Source organism: Lithobates pipiens, unplaced genomic scaffold (assembly GCF_037356315.1).
Source record: "Lithobates pipiens isolate NorthernLeopardFrog02 unplaced genomic scaffold, aLitPip1_a1.2 Scaffold_28, whole genome shotgun sequence".
NCBI lineage: Eukaryota > Metazoa > Chordata > Amphibia > Anura > Ranidae > Lithobates > Lithobates pipiens.
The window spans coordinates 208,254,785-208,275,167 of record NW_027507789.1 but is presented as its reverse complement, the minus strand read 5'-3'; the positions used below and the strand labels follow the sequence as shown (position 1 = coordinate 208,275,167).

General features: G+C 44.1%; 1 protein-coding gene across 5 annotated transcripts in view; it reads right to left on the bottom strand.

Annotated features, from left to right (window-relative positions):
• Positions 1 to 5,685: 5,685 nt before the first annotated feature.
• The window catches only part of ZNF512B (zinc finger protein 512B), a 73,024-nt gene continuing 58,326 nt past the window's right edge, over positions 5,686 to 20,383 (bottom strand). For 3 of the 5 annotated variants that reach the window (XM_077460390.1, XM_077460394.1, XM_077460389.1), the window contains 2 exons: positions 16,333 to 16,449; positions 5,686 to 10,986 (listed from right to left, as the gene is read on the bottom strand). In XM_077460390.1, the coding sequence (XP_077316516.1) occupies positions 10,699 to 10,986; positions 16,333 to 16,449 (405 nt within the window). In that variant the 3' untranslated portion in view covers positions 5,686 to 10,698. The remainder of the gene's footprint in view (positions 10,987 to 16,332; positions 16,450 to 20,383) is intronic. The other 2 variants (XM_077460392.1, XM_077460393.1) reach the window with 1 other exon arrangement.

Sequence of the window (20,383 nt, the reverse complement as noted above, 5' to 3'; positions counted from 1 at the left end):
GCTAGTTCGACGGACTAAGTATGGCGCATGCTCAGAAAGGATTTACACGGCGGAAGGTTGCATTGCTGTGTATTGGACTTCCTATTTCTAGTCCCGTCGTACGTGCTGTACACGTCATCGCGCAAGCTTTCGACGGACTGTTTGTTCATCGTGTGTGGTCAAGTCCGTTCATTCGAAAGTAGGACGGACTGTCCGTCGGATTGTCTGACGGACTTAGTTGGCCAGACAGTTCGCCCGTGTGTACGCGGCTTTAGAAATAACTACTCACTTAAATCCATCCAAACAAGAGTCTAATAGACATCCCGAGTATGATAAAATTAGAAATATGAAATCATAAATTATAATATAATTTTATATATATATATAAATATAATAAAATAAATAACTATAAATAATAACAAATAATAAAATAATAATAAAAATTATTCAATAATGTAATCAAATCAAAAACACTGAAATGTGCTGAGTTGCAGAATTGTTGCTGTCATTACTTTTAGTGTTTGATGATGAATTTCCCCACAAATTACTATCGCTCAATTCTGCGAGTAATTCTAATTTATTATCGCTGTTTTCTAGCTGGTCTATAACCTCTTTTGATGTAAACGGACATTTATTGGTTGCTATGGACAATCTCCAGTTTCCTGGCATAAAGAATAGTATTTATAATATAAAACTGCATGCAGGACACTGGACAAACCACTAGGGACAAAGGGGATGTGTAATTATTTGATACGGTAATGTAATCTGTAAGATTACAGAATACTGTATCTATACCGTTTTTTACTTTTTGAATTTGGCGCCGAACTCCATCCCCGTGCGTCGCAACGCTCGCAGGGAACGGAGCTCGGCACTGTCACAGATCGAGCGAGACACGGCGGCCCGCTGATCACAGCGGGGAGACATCGCTGGATCCAGGGGACAGGGTAAGTAACCCCCTCCATGGATCCAGTGATGCGATCCCGAGTCTGGTTCGGGAATACCGCTTATGGTAATTAAATCTCACCCCGAGCCAGACTCGGGAATACCGCCAGGGAGGCTACGGTTAAACCTCTTTTCTTCTAATTTTAATGAGTGGCTACTAGTCTTGTTAAACTGCCTTCCGCAAAAAAGTTTTATCCCTATTGTGGGGTCACCAGTACGGTATTTATAAAGTGAAATCAGATCCCCTCTCAATGTCCCTTCTCCAGAGAGAATAAGTTCAGTGCTCACAACCTTTCCTCATAACTAATATCCTCCAGACCCTTTATTAGCTTTGTTGCCCTTCTCTGTACTCGCTCCATTTCCAGTACATCCTTCCTGAGGACTGGTGCCCAGAACTGGACAGCATACTCTAGGTGAGGCCGGACCAGAGTCTTGTAGAGTGGGAGAATTATCGTTTTAAATCCATGTACTCACCCTATGGTCCATGCCAACTGACCTTCCTTTATATAGTAAACTTTAAAGGGGAACTGTGTCAAATGCTTTTGCAAAATCCAGATACACCACATCCACGGTCCTTCCTTTATCTAGATGGCAGCTCACCTCCTCATAGAAGGTTAATAGATTGGTTTGGCAAGAACGATTCTTCATGAATCCATACTGATTACTGCTAATGATACCGTTCTCATTACTAAAATCTTGTATATAGTCCATTATCATCCCCTCCAAGAGTATACATACTATTGATGTTAGGCTAACTGGTCTGTAATTCCCAGGGATGTATTTTTGTCCTTTTTTTAAATATTGGTGCTACATTGGCTTTTCTCCAATCCGCTGGTACCATTCCAGTCAGTAGACTGTCATTAAAAATGAGGAACAATGGTCTGGCAATTGCTTGACTGAGTTCCCTAAGTACCCTCGGGTGCAAGCCATCTGGTCCGCCAGTGATTTATTAATGTTAAGATTCCCAAGTCTAATTCTGCCCTCTGTTAACCATGGAGGTGCTTCCTGTGATGTGTCATGAGGACAAACTGCAGTTTTGGTTACTGAAGCCCCCCGATTCCCTCATGAAGACTGAGGAGAAGAATAAATTCAATACCTTCGCCATCTCCCCATCCTTTGTAACCAGATGTCCTTCCTCATTCTTTATGGGGCCAATATGGTCTGTTCTTCCTTTTTTTACTGTTTATATACTTAAAGAATTTCTTGGGATTTTTTTTGCTCTCCTCCGCTATGTGTCTTTCGTGTTCTATCTTAACCACCCTAATTGCACCCTTACATATATTGTTAAAGTCTGAATGCTGATGTTGATCCCTCAGCCTTGTATTTTTTGAAGGCCTTCTCCTTTGCTTTTATATGCATTTTTACATTGGAGTTAAGCCATCCAGGACTTTTGTTTGCTCTTTTAAATTTATTACCCAATAGGATGCATTGACTAATGACCTTATTTAATATGCTATTAAAGCAAACCCATCTCTCCTCCATGTTCTTTGTTTTTAAGATTTTATCCCAATTTATATCTTCTAGCAAAGTTCGTAGTTTAGGGAAGTTGGCTCTTTTGAAATTCAGTGTCTTTGTGTTCCCCTTGTGCTTCCGATTTGTGTGATTTATACTGAAGCCAATTGACCTGCGATCGCTGTTTCCTAAATTGCCCTGTGATTCCACATCTGTGATCAGGTCTGTATTGTTGGTAATCAGTAGATCTAGTAACGCTTTGTTTCTAGTTGGTGCGTCTACCATCTGACCCATGAAATTGTCCTGCAAGACATTTAGGAACTGGCGAGCCTTAGACGAATGCGTGGTTCCCTCTGCCCTATGTCTGGATAATTAAGATCCCCCATTATGATAACACTTCCCATCCTTGCTGCTAATCCAAATTGTGATAGGAGATCTGTCTCCCGTTCCTCCCTCAGGTTAGGGATCCTATTAGATACTCCCAATAGCTTCCTTATTGATGTCATCTCTCACATTCACTGTGTTTGATCGCTCGGTTCTCAGGGCTCCGTGAGCAGAGAGCTGCTGTCAGTCACCATTTTCTGCTCTGCCCCCCCCTCCCCCACTGGAGCGTTGGGCTGTGGAGGGGGTGGGAGCGGCTGGCTCAGGCTCTCAATGGCTCGCTGAGAGGTTGAGCTGGGTGCCAGTCCCAGACATCCCAAGTCTCCTGCATTTGACTGCGGGCTCCCAGACACCTGCCAACGCCGGCTATCTCCCAGCTGGGCCTGTCACCCAGCTACAGACAGAGCAGCTCGAGCGGCCGAATGGAGTATGGCCACGGTAGCCACACAAGCTGCTCTGTCTTCTGTCTGTTGCCAGGGGAGGGGACAGGACAAAGCTGGGAGTGCTCCGCTGGTGGACACTGAGGCTGCGCTAGTAGGCACTGATGAGGTGGTATGTTGCCAACAGGGGTCCCCATGACTGCGATCCACCCGTCAATCTCAGCTAGTTGACGAGTAGCACTCCTCCCTGCCGGCCCCTCCTTCCCTTCCATCCACCCCTGGTGCTTCTGTGTGCCCCATGTCCTGATGTGTGCCCAGTCAACAGGGGCTGGCGCCAGCGCGAAGCGTCACCTCCCTGAAATGAGTTTGCCACCTCCCTGAAATTAGTTTTTGCAAGTTGGGATGTCTGCAGTCCAGGCATGTGGGCGGATCCCAAATCCATTGTCGCAATCTTGCCTGAGCCTGGACTGGCTCTGTGGCGTCAGCAGACAGCGGACTTCAGCCCACTGTCTGCTGAAAATGGGTCACAGGAGTGCAGAACGAACTGCACTCCTGTGATCCATAGGAAGAGTACAGCCAAACAAGCTTTGGCTGTACTTCCCCTTTAACTAAAGCTGGAGCAGACAGAATCTGGAGCAGCTGTACATAGTAACCAATTGGCTTCTAACCTTAAGTGACACTAAAGCTTTATTAAGAAAAAAAAATAACAAACATGTCATACTTACCTGCTCTGTGTAATGGTTTTGCATAGAGCAGCCCTGATCCTCTTCTATTGGGATCCCCCCGTTGGTGCTCCAGGCTCCTCTTTGGCAAGTGCCATCATGGAATGCTGCTTTCCATGGGGGCTCCTGTCCCGGCTTGCTCTCCCGAGCTGCCCTGCCTGTGTCTATTGACACAGAGCGGGCGAATTGGCCCCGCCACCAGCGTACTCAGCAGGGCATTTGATTTATAACAGCGGGAGCAAATGGCTCCCACTGCTATCACTCTGCCCCAGGAGGAGGGAAACAGCAGCGAGATCTCCCACGAATATTGCTGGATCGGATCGGGCTCAGGTAAGTATAAGTAAGAGGGGGGGCTTAAGGCTTTAGAATGACTTTCAGCTTGTTCAGTTGAGCTTCGAAAATTAAAGATAGAAGCTGCATGTTTGCTACTCCAATCTTAGTAAATTCCCCTCCGTATGTTATGTAGTGTAGTGTAGTGTAGTGCTGTGGCATAGCGTGGGGGGGGGGGGGGGGCAGCTGTTGTGGTTGATACGCCACTGACAGGGTGTATCCTATACATAGATATGATATGGTCAGCAGATAAGACTGTAGCATAGACCATAGGGCTCTACATACTACATGTATTACTAAACACTGGAAACAGAATGTTGTCGCATCAGAGAGCCCATATTATACACATCACTGCATCTGTTGTCCTATTCGCTTCTGGTTTCAGTGGGAACTTATCTGAGAGGTATAAATTGCTGATTGCTTAAGGAAGCCCTAGCAACCTCCTCCCTAGGAGGAGTCCTAGGGATTCATGGAACCCAGGTTGAGAAACCCTGTGTTAGATAATCAGATTTGGATAGGCTAAGCTGAGTCCCCCTTCTCTTGTTCCTTATCAAATTTTTCTACTTTTTTTTACTTCCTTCTAGTTCGCCCCCCCCCGCCAATTCTTTCCTCTTCTAATACCAATCCCCCACCCTTGAGATCCCCATCACCTAACTTGGTGTTTGCTTTTCTCCTTGGCATTCTTAGACGTAGCATGCTCCCTAAACTACCCTCCTCATCCTTCATGATGCTGGATCACCATCATGTTACAAATATTTCCACCCTTTATCAATAACAGACATTCTAGATTGGTGCCAAGGGTGAGCTCCATACCGAAGCTCATCCTTAGGTTGATCTAATACCTTGACCCTTTCTCCCATTTTGTTACCTATTCCTGTTATCGCCATGTTAGCAACCAGCTTACTGTCTCTTTTTATGCATATAGATCTGGGATTCTCAACCAGGGCTCTGTAAAACCCTAGGGTTCCTCCAGAGGTTGTTAGGGGTTCCTTGAGCTGTGGCTTATTGACCTGCCATCTTATGGTGCCTCCATGGTTCCAGACCCAGTGCCACTTGGCAGAACCAGTGGTATGACACCAATGAACATTTTGCTGTGTGTGGCATTCTGACCACCACTGTGTTCCTCGAGACCCAAAAATTCTTTCAAAGGTTCCTCTTTGGTAAAAAGGTTGAGAATGGCTGATCTATATGTTAGAGTGTATCTTGCATACCTTTCTTTGCAATTTACATGCTTGCTCTCATTTTGTACAACATACAAATGGAATGTACACCTATGGTATCCACTGTCGTCGTATTTTGGAGAAAATAACCTTTTGTAAAAGAAATATAATTATACAGACATGTGTTATTCTGAAATTTCAGAGCTGAATAGACAGCAAATGTCTTTCCAAATTATAAATACATAGTAAAAAAAAAAAACATTCCAACTGCCAGGCTGGTATGGGGATATTGGGTGTTAATTCAGTCTTCATATTAAGGAACCAAAGCACTCAGAAACATTACAATATTAAATCATGTGAATTTATTGTAATATGAAGCCAGCTGCTACATGACAGATAAAGTATGACAAAGAACAGTCAGTAATCAGCAAACGTACTACGGAAGTAAACCATAACATAGGCTAGTCCTGTATATTCAGCTTTGTTATGCTGTAGGCACCTACACACATAATATTTCTACAGGTGTCTGCAAGTCTAGCCGTATACGAAGGTAAATATGTGCATAAAATGTAAATGTTGTGTACAGACGTGTGCAAAGGAAGCATCTATGCAAGTTTCAATAAAAGCGTCTAGGTCAGCCATTTAGACTCGGCAATGATGGAGAAAATGTTTAATCACTGTCAATCTTCAAGTGAAGATAGCCATTTTGGAGCCTATCCATTCACTAAAGACTAGTGACATCATCGAGAAGGCAGCCTATCCATTTACTAGAGACCAGTGACCTCAATGGGACTGCAGGCTATCCATTGACTAGAGACCAATGACCTCAATGGGAATGCAGCCTATCCATCCACTAGAGACCAGTGACCTCAATGGGAATGCAGCCTATCCATTGACTAGAGACCGGTGACATCACTGAGAATGCAGCCTATCAATTCACTAGAGACCGGTGACCTCAATGGCAATGCAGCCTATCAATTCACTAGAAATCGTGACCTCAATGGGAATGCAGCCTATCCATTCCCTAGAGACCAGTGACCTCAATAGGAATGTAGCCTATACATTCACTAGACACCAGTGACCTCAATGGGATTGCAGCCTATCAATTCACTAGAAATCAGTGACCTCAATGGGAATGCAGCCTCTCAATTCAATAGAAATCAGTGACCTCAATGAGAATGTAGCCTATCCATTCACTAGAGACCAGTAACCTCAATGGGAATACAGCCTATCAATACATTAGAAAATCTGTGACCTCAACGGGAATGCAGCCTATCAATTCACTAGAAATCGGTGACCTCAATGGGAATGCAGCCTATCAATTCAATAGAAATCGGTGACCTCAATGGGAATGCAGCCTATCCATTTACTACAGACCAGTAACCTCAAGGAGAATACAGCCTATCAATTCACTAGAGACAAGTGACATCACTGAGAGTGCAGCCTATCACCACATCGGCGATATTCTTATTTACATAGCACCACCATATTCCACAGCACTGTACAAGGATTTCGTATAATCGCTGAATCCTATTGGACCAATAACCTGCAGTCACAATATGGCTTCTTCCACAGTCTCACGTTAAATGGCTGACCTCGCCTTTTTTGAAACAGTAAATTATTTTCAGTAGGTGCAGTAACATCAACCTATTTACTATGTGCAGCTGTCTCCTGAGAACAGACTACTCACCAAGGCTCATTTACAAACATCAAAAAGGACCGCCAGGACACAGTGCCGTATTCTGGGTCAGGACTGTGCCCACCTCCTGGCGCCTGCCGACTAAGCACTTTTAAGTTAGTAAATGACCCTTACTGACTAATTAATAAGTGCTTATTGAATATATAAATTAAATATATCATAAAAATCTAAATCGCACTGAATAAAGAATTTACATCCTTTTTGTGGCTAGCAAACCCCTGTATGTACTGCAATCTGATATAATGTCATTATATTTACTTTCTGTTTTAAAGTGCAACTCCACAAGAAGCTTTTAGTGAGAAATGCAGAATAAGTGCAGTATTCATCAGTATAAATGGTTTCCTTAATTTTGTCTTTCTGTTGGATAGACTTTCCCCCTTTGTCTATTAAAAAAATTAAATCCCTATAGGGTTTCCATCTTATTTTTTTAAAGCCCAGCTCCGGTCTAATTTTTGTTGCCTCTGTGCCCATTTGGGAGGATTAGCCTTACTCTTCGGACAAGAAATGAAGGGAATAACGGTCACCAGGACCCGCCTGATCGCGATTAGACAAGGTCCGTTGGACCACTCCTGCTGGTCAATGGTCAGCTAGCAGTGCCTGTGCCACTGACCTAAGACTGACATCTGATCTGGGCTACTATGGGCAATGCTCCCAATGGTCATCTTAACAATGCCCATGCAGCATGGCATGGCCTATGAGGCACCACATGACCCTCTTCTTTGCTGGTGGAATTTTGATTGCAGTACCAAGACCTGCCCATGCTTACACACGATCTAGGCACAGTTACGCTAGTAAGGATTTAAAAGGCAAAGCAACATTGCTATTAAAGAGAACCAGTCACGTTGGGCTTATGCAAGAAAGAATATGCTATCCTAAATTATTACTAGTAAAAGTGTATCCATGTGGGTTACTGGAAGTCTATTTGAAGTTTCATGCCATTTTATCTCTTTATTGTCCTCTAAAAATACCATAAAATACAATTTTCTGTCAGTCAAAATGGTGCTTCCTACCCCCCACACTGTGGTGCTCTATGCTCGCATAAGAGGGGGGGGGGAGGGAGATAGGAGGGGAGGGGGGAACGAGAAGGGGGAGAGAGAAAGGGGGGAGAGAGAAAGAAAGAGGGGGAAAGAGAGAGGAGGAGAAGAGAGAGTGAGAAGCTAGTTAATTATTACTGCTAGCAGCTATATCTGCTGACAGTAATTGCATTAAAAAAAAAATCAACAGACTGGCTGTGGGGGGGGGAGGGGGGGGTTTGAGGAAGGAGAGAGGGGGGAAGAGAGGGAGAGAGAGAAAGATGAGGGAAAAGAGAAAGAGGGGAGGGGGGAGAGAGAGGGGGGAGAGAGAGGGGGGAGAGGGAGGGGGGAGAGAGAGGGGGGAGAGAGAGGGGGTGAGAGAGAAAGAAAGTGGGGGAAAGAGAGGGGGAGAAAGAGAGAGGGGGGAGAGATAGAGAAAGAGGGGGGAGAGATAGAGATAGAGGGGGGAGAGAGAGAGAGAGAGAGAGAGAGAGAGAAGTTATTCAATTTTTACTGCTAGCAGCTATATCTGCTGACAGTAATCGTATGCAAAAAAATTCAACAGACTGGCTGTGAGAGAGAGAGTGGGGGGACAAAGAGGAAGAGTGGGGGGCTTTAGTTTCTTTTTGTTCAGCCAAATGAGGTCAACCTGAGGAATCCCCCCTGCTGGGATATAGTATTCTGACAGTGGGACCCGCCACTATCAAGATACACCGATCAGTGGCTGCAGCTACTGATCGATAAAAGTTTTCCAGCATGTCCCTTTGATAGTAGTCTATTAAACGATCAACTCCTGTCAAGCAAGGACGGCCACACACTGATCGAAATTCATCTGGTCCTTGTGTGGCGAGGTGCAGCGTGGTGCGGCGGCAGTAAACAGTCCAGTTGCAGAAACAGAACTGTAATTAAAGTTCAACAAAGCACAACTACCCAGCAGCAAGATAACCCAACTGGACGGGGGCACTCACAGAATGTTGCTGTGAACAGTTAAACAGCAGGTGCATTGTTGACGCCTGTCTCAAGGAGGAAATGTGGATGGGATGGATTGTCCCTGCTCTTTCCTTACTCATCTGGAACCTCTCCCTGCTGCTAATACTTTCCCTGACTGACAGGTGACCTGTCCCTACAATGCCCACAAGTAAATGTGCAGCAAGCCCGGGAGCCAGGGTCTTAAATCGACTCTGCCTGACCCAAGATGGTCGCCAGAGTCACAAGGGGCGCCAGCATCCAATTGGATAGCTTCCCCAGTGACCCAAGAACCATGAGGAACCATGTTCCTCTTGACTTTCTCTCCTTCTGCAATGCCGCTGTGGTTGAGTGCCACCTGTAGTGGAGGAAGTAGACTGCACCTGCCTATGCTTGCTGAACTGGCCGAATTTTGATCAGTGGCCTACTTTACTCTGGTGCCTACTGGACTGCACATTCATATTTCATTTCATATCATGCTCGTTGCAATTTTGTTGCCACTTCCCTAGGGATGAATAGTAAAAGGCATTTAAAAACACACTGTGCTGCAACCACATGGCAGGAAAACAAAAGGGTCTACAGTATTTGGAACTTCTTTGCAGTAAGATGCTTGACTCAAATGCGGCAAAAGCTCCTCCTTCACCTGAAGAACTCCCAGTCCCAGCTGCTAGGAAGGGTTTGCAGTGTGCGTATGATAAGCAGACAAAGCGAGGAGGTGTCCTTTAGGAGAGAGGTGGAGCATGTGCATTCTTCCAATGAGCTTCTTTAGGTTGCTCGACTCCTGAGTGTGCATAACAGCATCAAATAACACAGCCCTGACAGTTTAAAATTGTTTTTTTCTTTCACTTGACACTGTTATGCAAACCTAGGAGCTGGGAGACAGTGTGTGATGTCATGCAAATGACAGGGCATCAACTGACTGATGCACATCAAGCTAAATAGTCAAATTAAAAACAAAAGAAAGATACATAAAGGGGAAAGAATACATTTTTCATATGCAAGTATGCACAGCTGTTATAATTTAAGACTTCATATTCTGATTCATGCATAAGTCCAGTTGTCACAGGTTCTCTTATAGAAGAAAGCCACTACATGACTTATTTACCCCATACTAGTTCAGGGATAGACTAAAAGGGGGAAGAGATTAAGCTTTACTGCCTCAGATATACGCACACCAGTCTTGGCATGACTGCTTCTATCAAAGCTTGACCACACAGGTGTTTTGCTTTATGACAGGATGGTCGCAGACGTCCACATACACTCTCTCAGTCCAGCAATAGAGTAGACTATTTCTACCCAGTCAATGGTTCTCCTGATTATTGTGCTCATTTCTGAGCCCTTCAAAACAGTCACAATCATCGGTGGTAACCCTAGTTTGGGTTCCTCTGATGGAACCGTCGAAGAATTGCTCATGTGACTTCTCAGCAACTGCCGCTTATCCAGAAAGGACTGCGGCATCCTTTCCCACAGTCTTAAAATATAATATTGACAGTATCATTTACATCTCCTTATTTCTCTATCCAGGTTATAAATCTGTAGAGCGATATTTATATCAATCTTATTTGGTCCTGTGCAAGGTGGCAGAAGTGCATCAGTGTGAAAAGCCTCGGAAAACGCAATTTTCTGAAGGCTACAAAACTGGATTCTGGTATCGGCGCCATGCATCATATTCTGTTATTTCCCTCTCTTAAATGTGGCGGCTTTCTGAATTTTCTCCGGGGGCTCCATATTATGTGCGTTTACGATAACGCTACCTGTTGCTGTGTTAGAGTGTGTATTCAGTGCAAGCAGAGTCTCTTTGTCCAGGGATGTGACCGTAGGGGTGGAACCGACCAAGCATTTCTCCTCTATCTTCCTCATTTTCTTCTTGCCGGTCACTTCCATTGCTGACTTACTAGAGGAGAAGTTCTGCTTTCTTTTCCTTTTAACAGCTGAAGAGACGGCGGAAACCCGGAACCAGTTCTGGGAATACAAAAAAGATTTAGGCACTGCACTAGGACAACACAACTATGGGACATCTGTAGGAAGTGTTATTTTTTCCTTTCAGTAGGAAGGATAGTTTTATTTTCTCTTCCAGTGCCACCATACGAAATGTCTTGCCTAGACTGGCTTAGCCCCTTCCTGTCCACCTTTTAAAAGTTCTTAATGCCCAGGGGGGTGGGAACGATTGACAATCATCTGACCACTGTGATTGGTTGTCAGTGGTCACATAATCGGAAGCCAGTCCCACCGGCTACCAATGTTTTTGAGCAGGCTTGGTCTTGTGCTGAGTGCACGCTCCCAGCACATAAACATTGCCCGCCCAGCAATGTAAATGTGTGGCGTGTGTGTGCGTCAAAGCCCAGCTTTTTGTCGCCACACGTATAGGCTACTGGGGCGTAAAGGGTTTAAATATTGACGACCTACACTCAACTTCAACAATGATTCTAAGGTGTACCTCCTCAGTTCTATCTCCTACAGTACATTTAGCTCCTGTCTTCCTGTTGCCTCCCCTTTTCGCCTCTATTATCGGCAATTACCTACTGTCAAAATGACAGCCGAGACTTGCCATTGTTGCCTTATGAGGAGTTTATGAGTAATCTCCATTAGCAACTGGGAATATTTGTATTATAGATGTAGATATTAGTATAAGAAATAAAGAAGTAGTTTAGCTTAACCTGCCCAGATGGTTTGAGTTACAGGAACAGACGTCTGGTCAGCGTATATAATTCAATTAACAATACCTTTGTCTCACAGGTATGCTAAGTGTGGGTGTGAGGGAGATGTCCTGCTGGTTACCTAATGTAATAATCAAAACCCACGAACAGATACCATTTGGGGTGTGTAGTCGGTACGGAGCCGAATTCATTTGCTAGATAAAGGCTTGTGTATTCTTCCGTGCTAATCAACCATTTATCCATTTCAAAGGGTGGTTGATATGCTTAAAATATTTCTTTGATCTGTTCAGGAATGGACAATTTACCCCGGCTGGGACTATGCATAGTTAAGTGTCCTATTCAAGAGCAAACTTCCTCTTTAATTAAGTGGGCTTCAGACTAATTATCGCTAACCAATCAGTGTGGTCCTATGCAAGTCAATGAGAGATGGCCCTTTTTAAGGGGACCCCAACCCTAGGATAATGGCAGATGAGAACTGACCAGAGCTATGGACCAATATTAGGTAACATATCAGATCATCTCCCAGCACTTACAAGGTATACCGAATTGTCATATGTCCTGTTTTGTATTGTAATGAATGTATTGTACTCTTGTTGTATTTTAAACTAATATTTTACTCCCTCACTTAGACTATAGGTATTTTCTGTGTATTAGATAAACCTGTAACGTACTCTAATAAATGGTGTTATGTTAAACCTTCCTTTCCTTTGTCAATAAGAATTCTCTTTTCAACCCATATCATATCTTCTGATTAATAAATCAGAAATATAGATTTTGAAGGTTAACACCATGTATTACATAGCAGGAGCGGCTGTCAAAATGCAGCTGCTGTGTAAAATAATAGTTGCAGATCGGCTGCACGTATCTTTGAGTAATACAATCCGAAGAGTCTTGCCCAGAATGGCTTAACCCCTTCCTGGCCACCCCGGCATACCTTTTAAAAGTTCCTAACACCAAGGGGGTGAGAAGGATCGATGATCATGTGACCACTGTTATTAGTTGTCACAGTGGTCACATGATCGGAAGCCAGTCCCACCAGCTACTGATGTTTTCAAGCAGCAGGCTTGGTCTTTGTGCTGAGAGCGGCCTCTCAGCACATAAACATTGCCCACCCAGTGATGCATTTGTGCAGCGTGTGGGCCCCAAAGTCCAGATTTTTGCCGCCAAACATATGGGTTATTGGGGCGTAAAGGGGTTAAATATTGATATTATACTCAGCTTCAACAAAGATTCTAAGGTGTATCCCCTACGTTCAATCCCCCAAGTTCTGCTGTTCCCATTCTGTTGCCTCCCACTTTCGCCTCTATTATTCGCAATTACCTACTGTCAAAATGACAGCCCAGAATTGCCATGTATTACATAGCAGGAATGGCTGTCAAAATGCAGCTGCTGCAGCATAAATTAACACTTGCAGATCGGCTGCAAGTGTCTTTGAGTAATATAGTGCAACAATATATTGCTTAGAGATGCACTGAAATTTCGTTGACCGAAAAAAATATTTTGCTGTGTATTTGCCACGATTTAACTGTGTTTATGGTGTGTTTTTCATCGGTCCTGTGACTCAAAAAGTGTATCAAAATGTAACACGGGTGCGTTATTGGTGCGTTATTGATGCGTTCTTGCTGTGTTTTCAATGCATTTCAATAATGGAAGTGCATTTTTGGTGCATTTTTTCTTAACTGACCAGAAATGCAGCAAGCAAGATTTTTAAGCCTAGGTTCACACTAGATACGGTGCGAATTCACAGAGAACCCGCTGCAGATTCGGCACCGCATCTAAATCGCAACCCATCCATGCAAACCACTTGCGGAGTGTATGTTACGTTAACGACACCCCGCAATCAGTTTGCAAAACGCAGCAGGATTTGAAGAATCGGATCACTTGGATGTGAACACCCATGCGATCCGATTCTGGTGTGGACAAAAAAAGGGTCCTGCACCAGTTTGGTGCGAATGCGGTGCGATTTGAGCCATACAAATACATGGATAAAAGGCACCCCAGAGACGCCGTATGTAATTCATACAGGAATGTGCTGCGATTCCTGTGCAAATTACATGCGACGTCCCGTACCACAACAGTATGAAACCGGGCTAACACCACAATGGAAGCGGACCAGTGTGAAGACATACATAGAATTTAAAGGGATGCACTTTTCTTGCGCTAAAGGTGCCAATAATGGCCAACAATAACTTTATATTAATTAAAATGTATGATATTCATTAAAAAGTCGAATATGGTACAATTATATATAAAAATATCTTTTTTTTTTTAAACTGTAATTTTTCGGTTTTGGCCAAGCGCATCCTGAATTTTTGGTACCAAAATTTCCATTCGGTGCACCTCTAGTATTGCTACATTGTATTTTCCATTTCATTAAAGACTTTTTTTTCTTCAATAGATTACAGAGAAAATAATTTTTGCAAGATGGTGCCAATAGAAAGCTCAGCTTGTTTCCCTCAGAAAACAATACATGTGTAAATAAAAAGTTATCACCAAATCAACAGTCCCATTAGAGAAATGTAGACATTGCTCTGGTCCATAAGGAGTATAAAGGTATGAGAGCTGAATGGGTGGAGGGACACAATCACCAAAACAAACACTTTGGATTCCAAGATCCTCAGCGGCCATCTTTATTATGCTCTGGGTTAGCCATACAATAACAGATTGCTCACCAACAACAGACAGTGAGAGAACTTTATATGCTTGTTTGGTTCGCTGCTTTAAAGGGGTTGTAAAGCTTTGTTTTTTATTTTCTAAATAGGTTCCTTTAAGCTAGTGCATTGTTTGTTCACTTACATTTTCCATCGATTTCCCTTCTAAATGTTTTTTTGCTTTGTCTGAATTTCTCACTTCCTGTTTCTCCTCAGTAAACTTCACACCATCATCCGAGCGGTGTTTAGTCAGCCAGAACAGCTTACTGAACAGCTTACTGAGGAGGAACAGGAAGTGAGAAATTCAGACAAAGAAAATAGAGGAAAAAAAAACACTTAGAAGAGAAACCGAAGGAAAAGGTAAGTGAACTAACAATGCACTAGCTTAAAGGAACCCATTTAGAAAATAAAAAACGCTCTCCACAATGCCGGGAAGCAGAGGACGTCATATGATGCCCCCCCGGAGGGAGAAATGGTTCCTGCTGCCGTCATTTTACAATACGCGGTAGGGAACTGGTTAAGTAGTTACCATTGTGGGGTTTTTTTTATTTATCCCCAAGCATTCACGGTGAAGGGACAGACTAATTTACTATGGAGGTAAAGGAAAATGTTGAATGTTCTTTTTCAACCATTATTCAAACATGCTAGAACACCTCTGTGCCCTGTAAAGGAGACCACTGACCCTCATAAGTGATTACCACTCATGTGTTGACCCCAATGTAACAGACCCAACCGGAACAGGGGGCTTTTGGAGGAGACTGCAGGCTAGCCTCTTGCAACTGACTATGGGCCCTGGCTTTTGAGAGGGCACTATTCTTTGGGAGACCTTTGGAGTAGTCTTACTTTGGATTCAAGTCCATGTCTCCCCAAAACACACAGACTCTGGGAACTGGAGGACCCGGATACAGCTTTGGGGTCTCTATGTCCAAATCAGCATTGACTGGTTTTCGGAGCAGATGTTAATGTAATCAGCTCAAAATAATTTGATACTGGGGTCTCCTGCTAAAATCTGAACACTAATGTGTTTTTTGTTAAGTGTGTCTCTCCTATTGTGTGCCTCCTATGTGTGAATTCCCATTGTTAATTGAGTTAAAGTGGAGGTCCACCCTAAAATAAAAAATGACATTAAAATTCTACAAAAAATATCTAAAAAAAATGTGGAAAAAAAAAAGTTTTTACTTACCAGAAACCCCTGTTGTAGGCAGTCTTCCTAATCTGCCTCTTCCTATTCCATGGCGCTGTTCTGTCACTTCCTCCTCTTCGGCGAGCTGCTCCGTTGTCTTCTGGGACATGTGTGTATCCCAGAAAACAACAGGGCTATTCACAAAGCGCCACATGACTTGCGCATGACCAGTAGGAAACGGGCAGTGGAGCCACAAGGCTCCACTGCCTGTTTCCCTTAGTTAGGATGGCGGCACCCGATCAAATGGACAGATCAGCCTCTGGGGGCCAAAGTCGCGGGCTCGCCGGACAGGTAAGTGCCCTTATTAAAAGTCAGGAGCTAGTAGTTGCTGACTGTAAAAAAAAAAAAAAGGCTGGAACACCGCTTTAAATGAGTCACCTATTTTTTCTGTCTGCTAATGCCCTTGGAGGTTCCGACATGATGGGATTAGCCTTGTGTCAACTTTACCTCATTATCTAACCATTGTGTGATGTTTTGGGTAAATATTTGGTTTCATGTGGTGACTGCCCTACCTTTCATGTGTATAAAAACCTGTAATTCTGTTCAATAAAAAGTAATTCCTTTGGTTCCTATCCCAACATCTTGTCTGTGTATGGTGCTTGGGGTAAAAGGGCTGGTATTAGCACTCAGTCTGCTACAATGGTTTGAAGGGCAGGAGGCACTGTATGGCGGAGGCACCCAAGCTGGGTGCCAAGTGGTCTGTCACACCCAACACAGCCTAGTTGTTACAAGTCACCTTTTACTAATAGAGTGGTAGGTTATCTGGCCTATAGAACTGTCAGTGGGAAGATATAAGGTAAAAGAGTTTCCTCCTCACCTGTGAGTGTGTCTTCACGATGTGGTACTTCACTCCACTCTCAGAACTGAACTCCTTCTGGCACAGGAGACATCGGTATTTGCCCACCAAGTACTCACCCTGCAAGACACAAAGCAGCTGGAGGCCAAACGCACAAAGAGTCACAATTGCAAACATACAAAGCTTGATGTTAGAATTGGCCTTCTGCTGACATTTCTTTTAGAAATCGTCAATTTCCTGGTTGTCATGCTCATTCCCTGGTTTCATTGCTTAGTGAGATCGCAACGACAGCCCAGGAACTAGCAATTTTTAAAAGTGGGTCAGTACTCCAATAATTAAAGTGACTGTAAATTTTTTATTTTTTTTGACAGGAGAAGTATGGGAATGTTTTTTTTTTTTTTTGTAATCATACTTACCTAGGTGGATGCTGCATCTGTTCCCAGCCAGCTCCAAGACTGAGAACCGAGCGATCAAACACCACAGATCCGTCAGCAGAGAGCTGGGCTGTGGAGGAGGACGGGAGCAGCCAGCTCAGTCTCCTAGCAGCTCGCTGAGAGGCTGAACCGGGTGTGTCGGTCCAGGCATGCGGGCGAATCCCGACCATATGGTCGTGATCTTTCCTGAGTCTGGACCAGCTCTGTGACGTCAGCCGACAGCAGGCTTCAGACTGCTGTCTGCTGAAAACGGGCCACAAGAGTGCATTACGAACTGCACTCCTGTGATCTATAGGAGAAGTATAGCCAAAGGAGCTTTGTATGTACTTCTCCTTTAATTACAAACATGTCATACTTACCTGCTCTGTGTAATGGTTTTGCACAGAGCAACCCTGATCACCCGCCTCTTCTGGGTTCCCCCGCTGGTGCACTGGGCTCCTTCTCTTCTCTGTGTGTCATCATAGAAAGCAGCTTCTTATGGTGGCACACCTGCAGGCTTGATCCTGAGCCACGCTGTGTGTGTCCATTGACACACAGAGCTTGGCCTCGCCCCCCCTCATCCCTGCTCCCTTGTCACTGGATTTGATTGACAGCAGCAGGAGCCCTTCAGTGAGGCGGGAGAGAGAGAGAGCTGCGCCTCTGTTCTTAAGCTCATCGCTCAGGTAAGTTATTTTTTTTTTGGGGGGGGGGCTGACAATAGAAGGTTTGTTACCTTAATGCGTTAAGGTAAAAAACAAAACAAAAAAACTTTAGCCTTTACAACCACTTTAATGACATTTATAACAACAAATACTCTCTGACATAATGAAAGACCTTGAAATTTTATAATTTACCAGGCAGATTCCTGATCACACTAGCGCCTAATCACATATACAGTACTATCTCAGAGGTCAAGCGGTTCCCACCAGACAACATGGGGGGGGAGGGAGACTATAACCAAGCCACCCACTAAGCAGCTCTGCTTGATTTTCTGCATTAGCTGTCTCAAAATGACACCACTCCAAAAAATAAAAACCCTAAAATGTTACATTTACTACATTTTTATTACTGCAATGATTCTGATTTGTCATGGGGCACCCCCCCCCCCCCCCTTTCACACAGCACACAGGAACAGAGCTGCTGCTTTCAATCACAGGCTGTGTGCTGGAGCTCTTTCCCCACAAACTAATTTTTCTAGGCGTCAGGAAAACTTGTCAGCAGTGACTCAAGCATATAGCAGAGGAACAGGGCAGCAGACAGAAATGACACTTAGTGCTTTGGACTGGGACAATTGCACACTATAGAGGGATATGCTTTGTTCATATTTCATATCTGGGGTTTACAACCACTTTAAACATGAACACCAGTTTAAAAGGTACAATGAGCTTCAAGTTAAATTTATATAAAAAAAAAAAAAATATATATATATATATATATATATTATATATTTATATATATTTATATATTTTTTTTTTATGTAAAACTACCAGGGGCCTTTTGCTGACTACATTCGCCAATAATGAGGACCAGGGCTCGAGTGCTGCGGGAACGCATGGGAACGGCGTTCCCGTACTATTTCCACAGCGGGAACGCCGTTCCCATTAGCTATCTGAGCCGGGCCGGCTGAGGCTATGCAGCGCGTAGTCCGCGCCGCTCCTCAGCCGCCGAGTGACTGTGCGTGCCCACGCCGAAGTCATGTGACCGGTTGCTAGATGCGGAGCGGCCCCTGCCTAGCAACCGGTCACATGACTTCGGCGTGGGCACGCACTGGCACGAGACCGTCAGTGTGACGCGCCGGACTGTCCTCCCGCTCCCCTCTACCCAGTGCCTCCTGTGGAAACAGCCGCTGCACTGTGAGTTTACTTAGTTCTTCTCCCCCCAGAACAGAAGGGAAGAGAATACCAGGAGGTCAGTCACTAGTAGTGTGTAAGTAAGTTGCATTCTGCAATACCCTGCCAAATTGCCAATACTCATCCATACTGCCAATACTCATCAATACTCTGCAATACCCTGCCAATACTCATCAATACTCTGCAATACCCCGCCAATACTCATCAATACTCTGCAATACCCCGCCAATACTCTGCAATACCCCGCCAATACTTTGCAATACCCCGCCAATACTCTGCAATACCCCGCCAATACTCATCAATACTCTGCAATACCCCGCCAATACTCTGCAATACCCGCCAATACTCTGCAATACATACCCTGCCAATACTCTGCAGTACCCTATCAATACTCTGCAATACCCTATCAATACTCTGCAATACCCTATCAATACTCTGCAATACCCTGCCAATACTCTGCAATACCCTATCAATACTCTGCAATACCCTATCAGTATCAATAATCTGCAATACCCTGCCAATACTCTGCAATACCCTATCAATACTCTGCACTACCCTATCAATACTCTGCACTACCCCGCCAATACTCTGCAATACCCCACCAATACTCTGCAATACCCCACCAATACTCTGCAATACCCCACCAATACTCTGCAATACCCCGCCAATAATCTGCAATACATACCCTGCCAATACTCTGCAATACCCTGTCAATACTCTGCCAATACTCTGCAATACATACCCTGCCAATACTCTGCAATACATACCCTGCCAATACTCTGCCAATACACACCCTGCAATACCCTATCAATACTCTTCAATATTCTGCCAATACTCTTCAATATCCTGTCAATACTCTGCAATACTCTGCAATACATACCCTGACAATACTCTGCAATACCCTGCCAATACTCTGCCAATAAATACCCTGCCAATACTCTGCAATACCCTGTCAATACTCCACAATACTCTGCCAATACTCTGCAATACATACCCTGCCAATACTCTGCAATACCCTGCCAATACTCTGCAGTACCCTATCAATACTCTGCAATACTCTGTCAATACTCTGCAATACCCTGCCAATACTCTGCAATACCCTGCCAATACATACCCTGCCAATACTCTGCAATACCCTGCCAATACATACCCTGCCAATACTCTGCAATACCCTGCCAATACTCTTCAATACTCTGCCAATACTCTTCAATATCCTGCCAATACTCTGCAATACATACCCTGCCAATACTCTGCAACACCCTGCCAATACTCTGCAATACTGTGCCAATACTCTGCAATACCCTGCCAATACTCTGCCAATAAATACCCTGCCAATACTCTGCAATACCCTGTCAATACTCTTCAATACTCTGCCAATACCCTGCCAATACTCTGCAATACCCTGCCAATACTCTGCAATACCCCGCCAATACTCTGCAATACTGTGCCAATACTCTGCAATATCCTGCCAATACTCTGCCAATACACACCCTGCAATACCCTATCAATACTCTGCAATACCCTACCAATACTCTGCCAATAAATACCCTGCCAATACTCTGCAATACCCTGTCAATACTCTGCCAATACTCTGCCAATACTCTGCCAATACTCTGCAATACATACCCTGCCAATACTCTGCAAACCCTGCCAATACTCTGCCAATACACACCCTGCAATACCCTATCAATACTCTTCAATATTCTGCCAATACTCTTCAATATCCTGTCAATACTCTGCAATACTCTGCAATACATACCCTGACAATACTCTGCAATACCCTGCCAATACTCTGTCAATAAATACCCT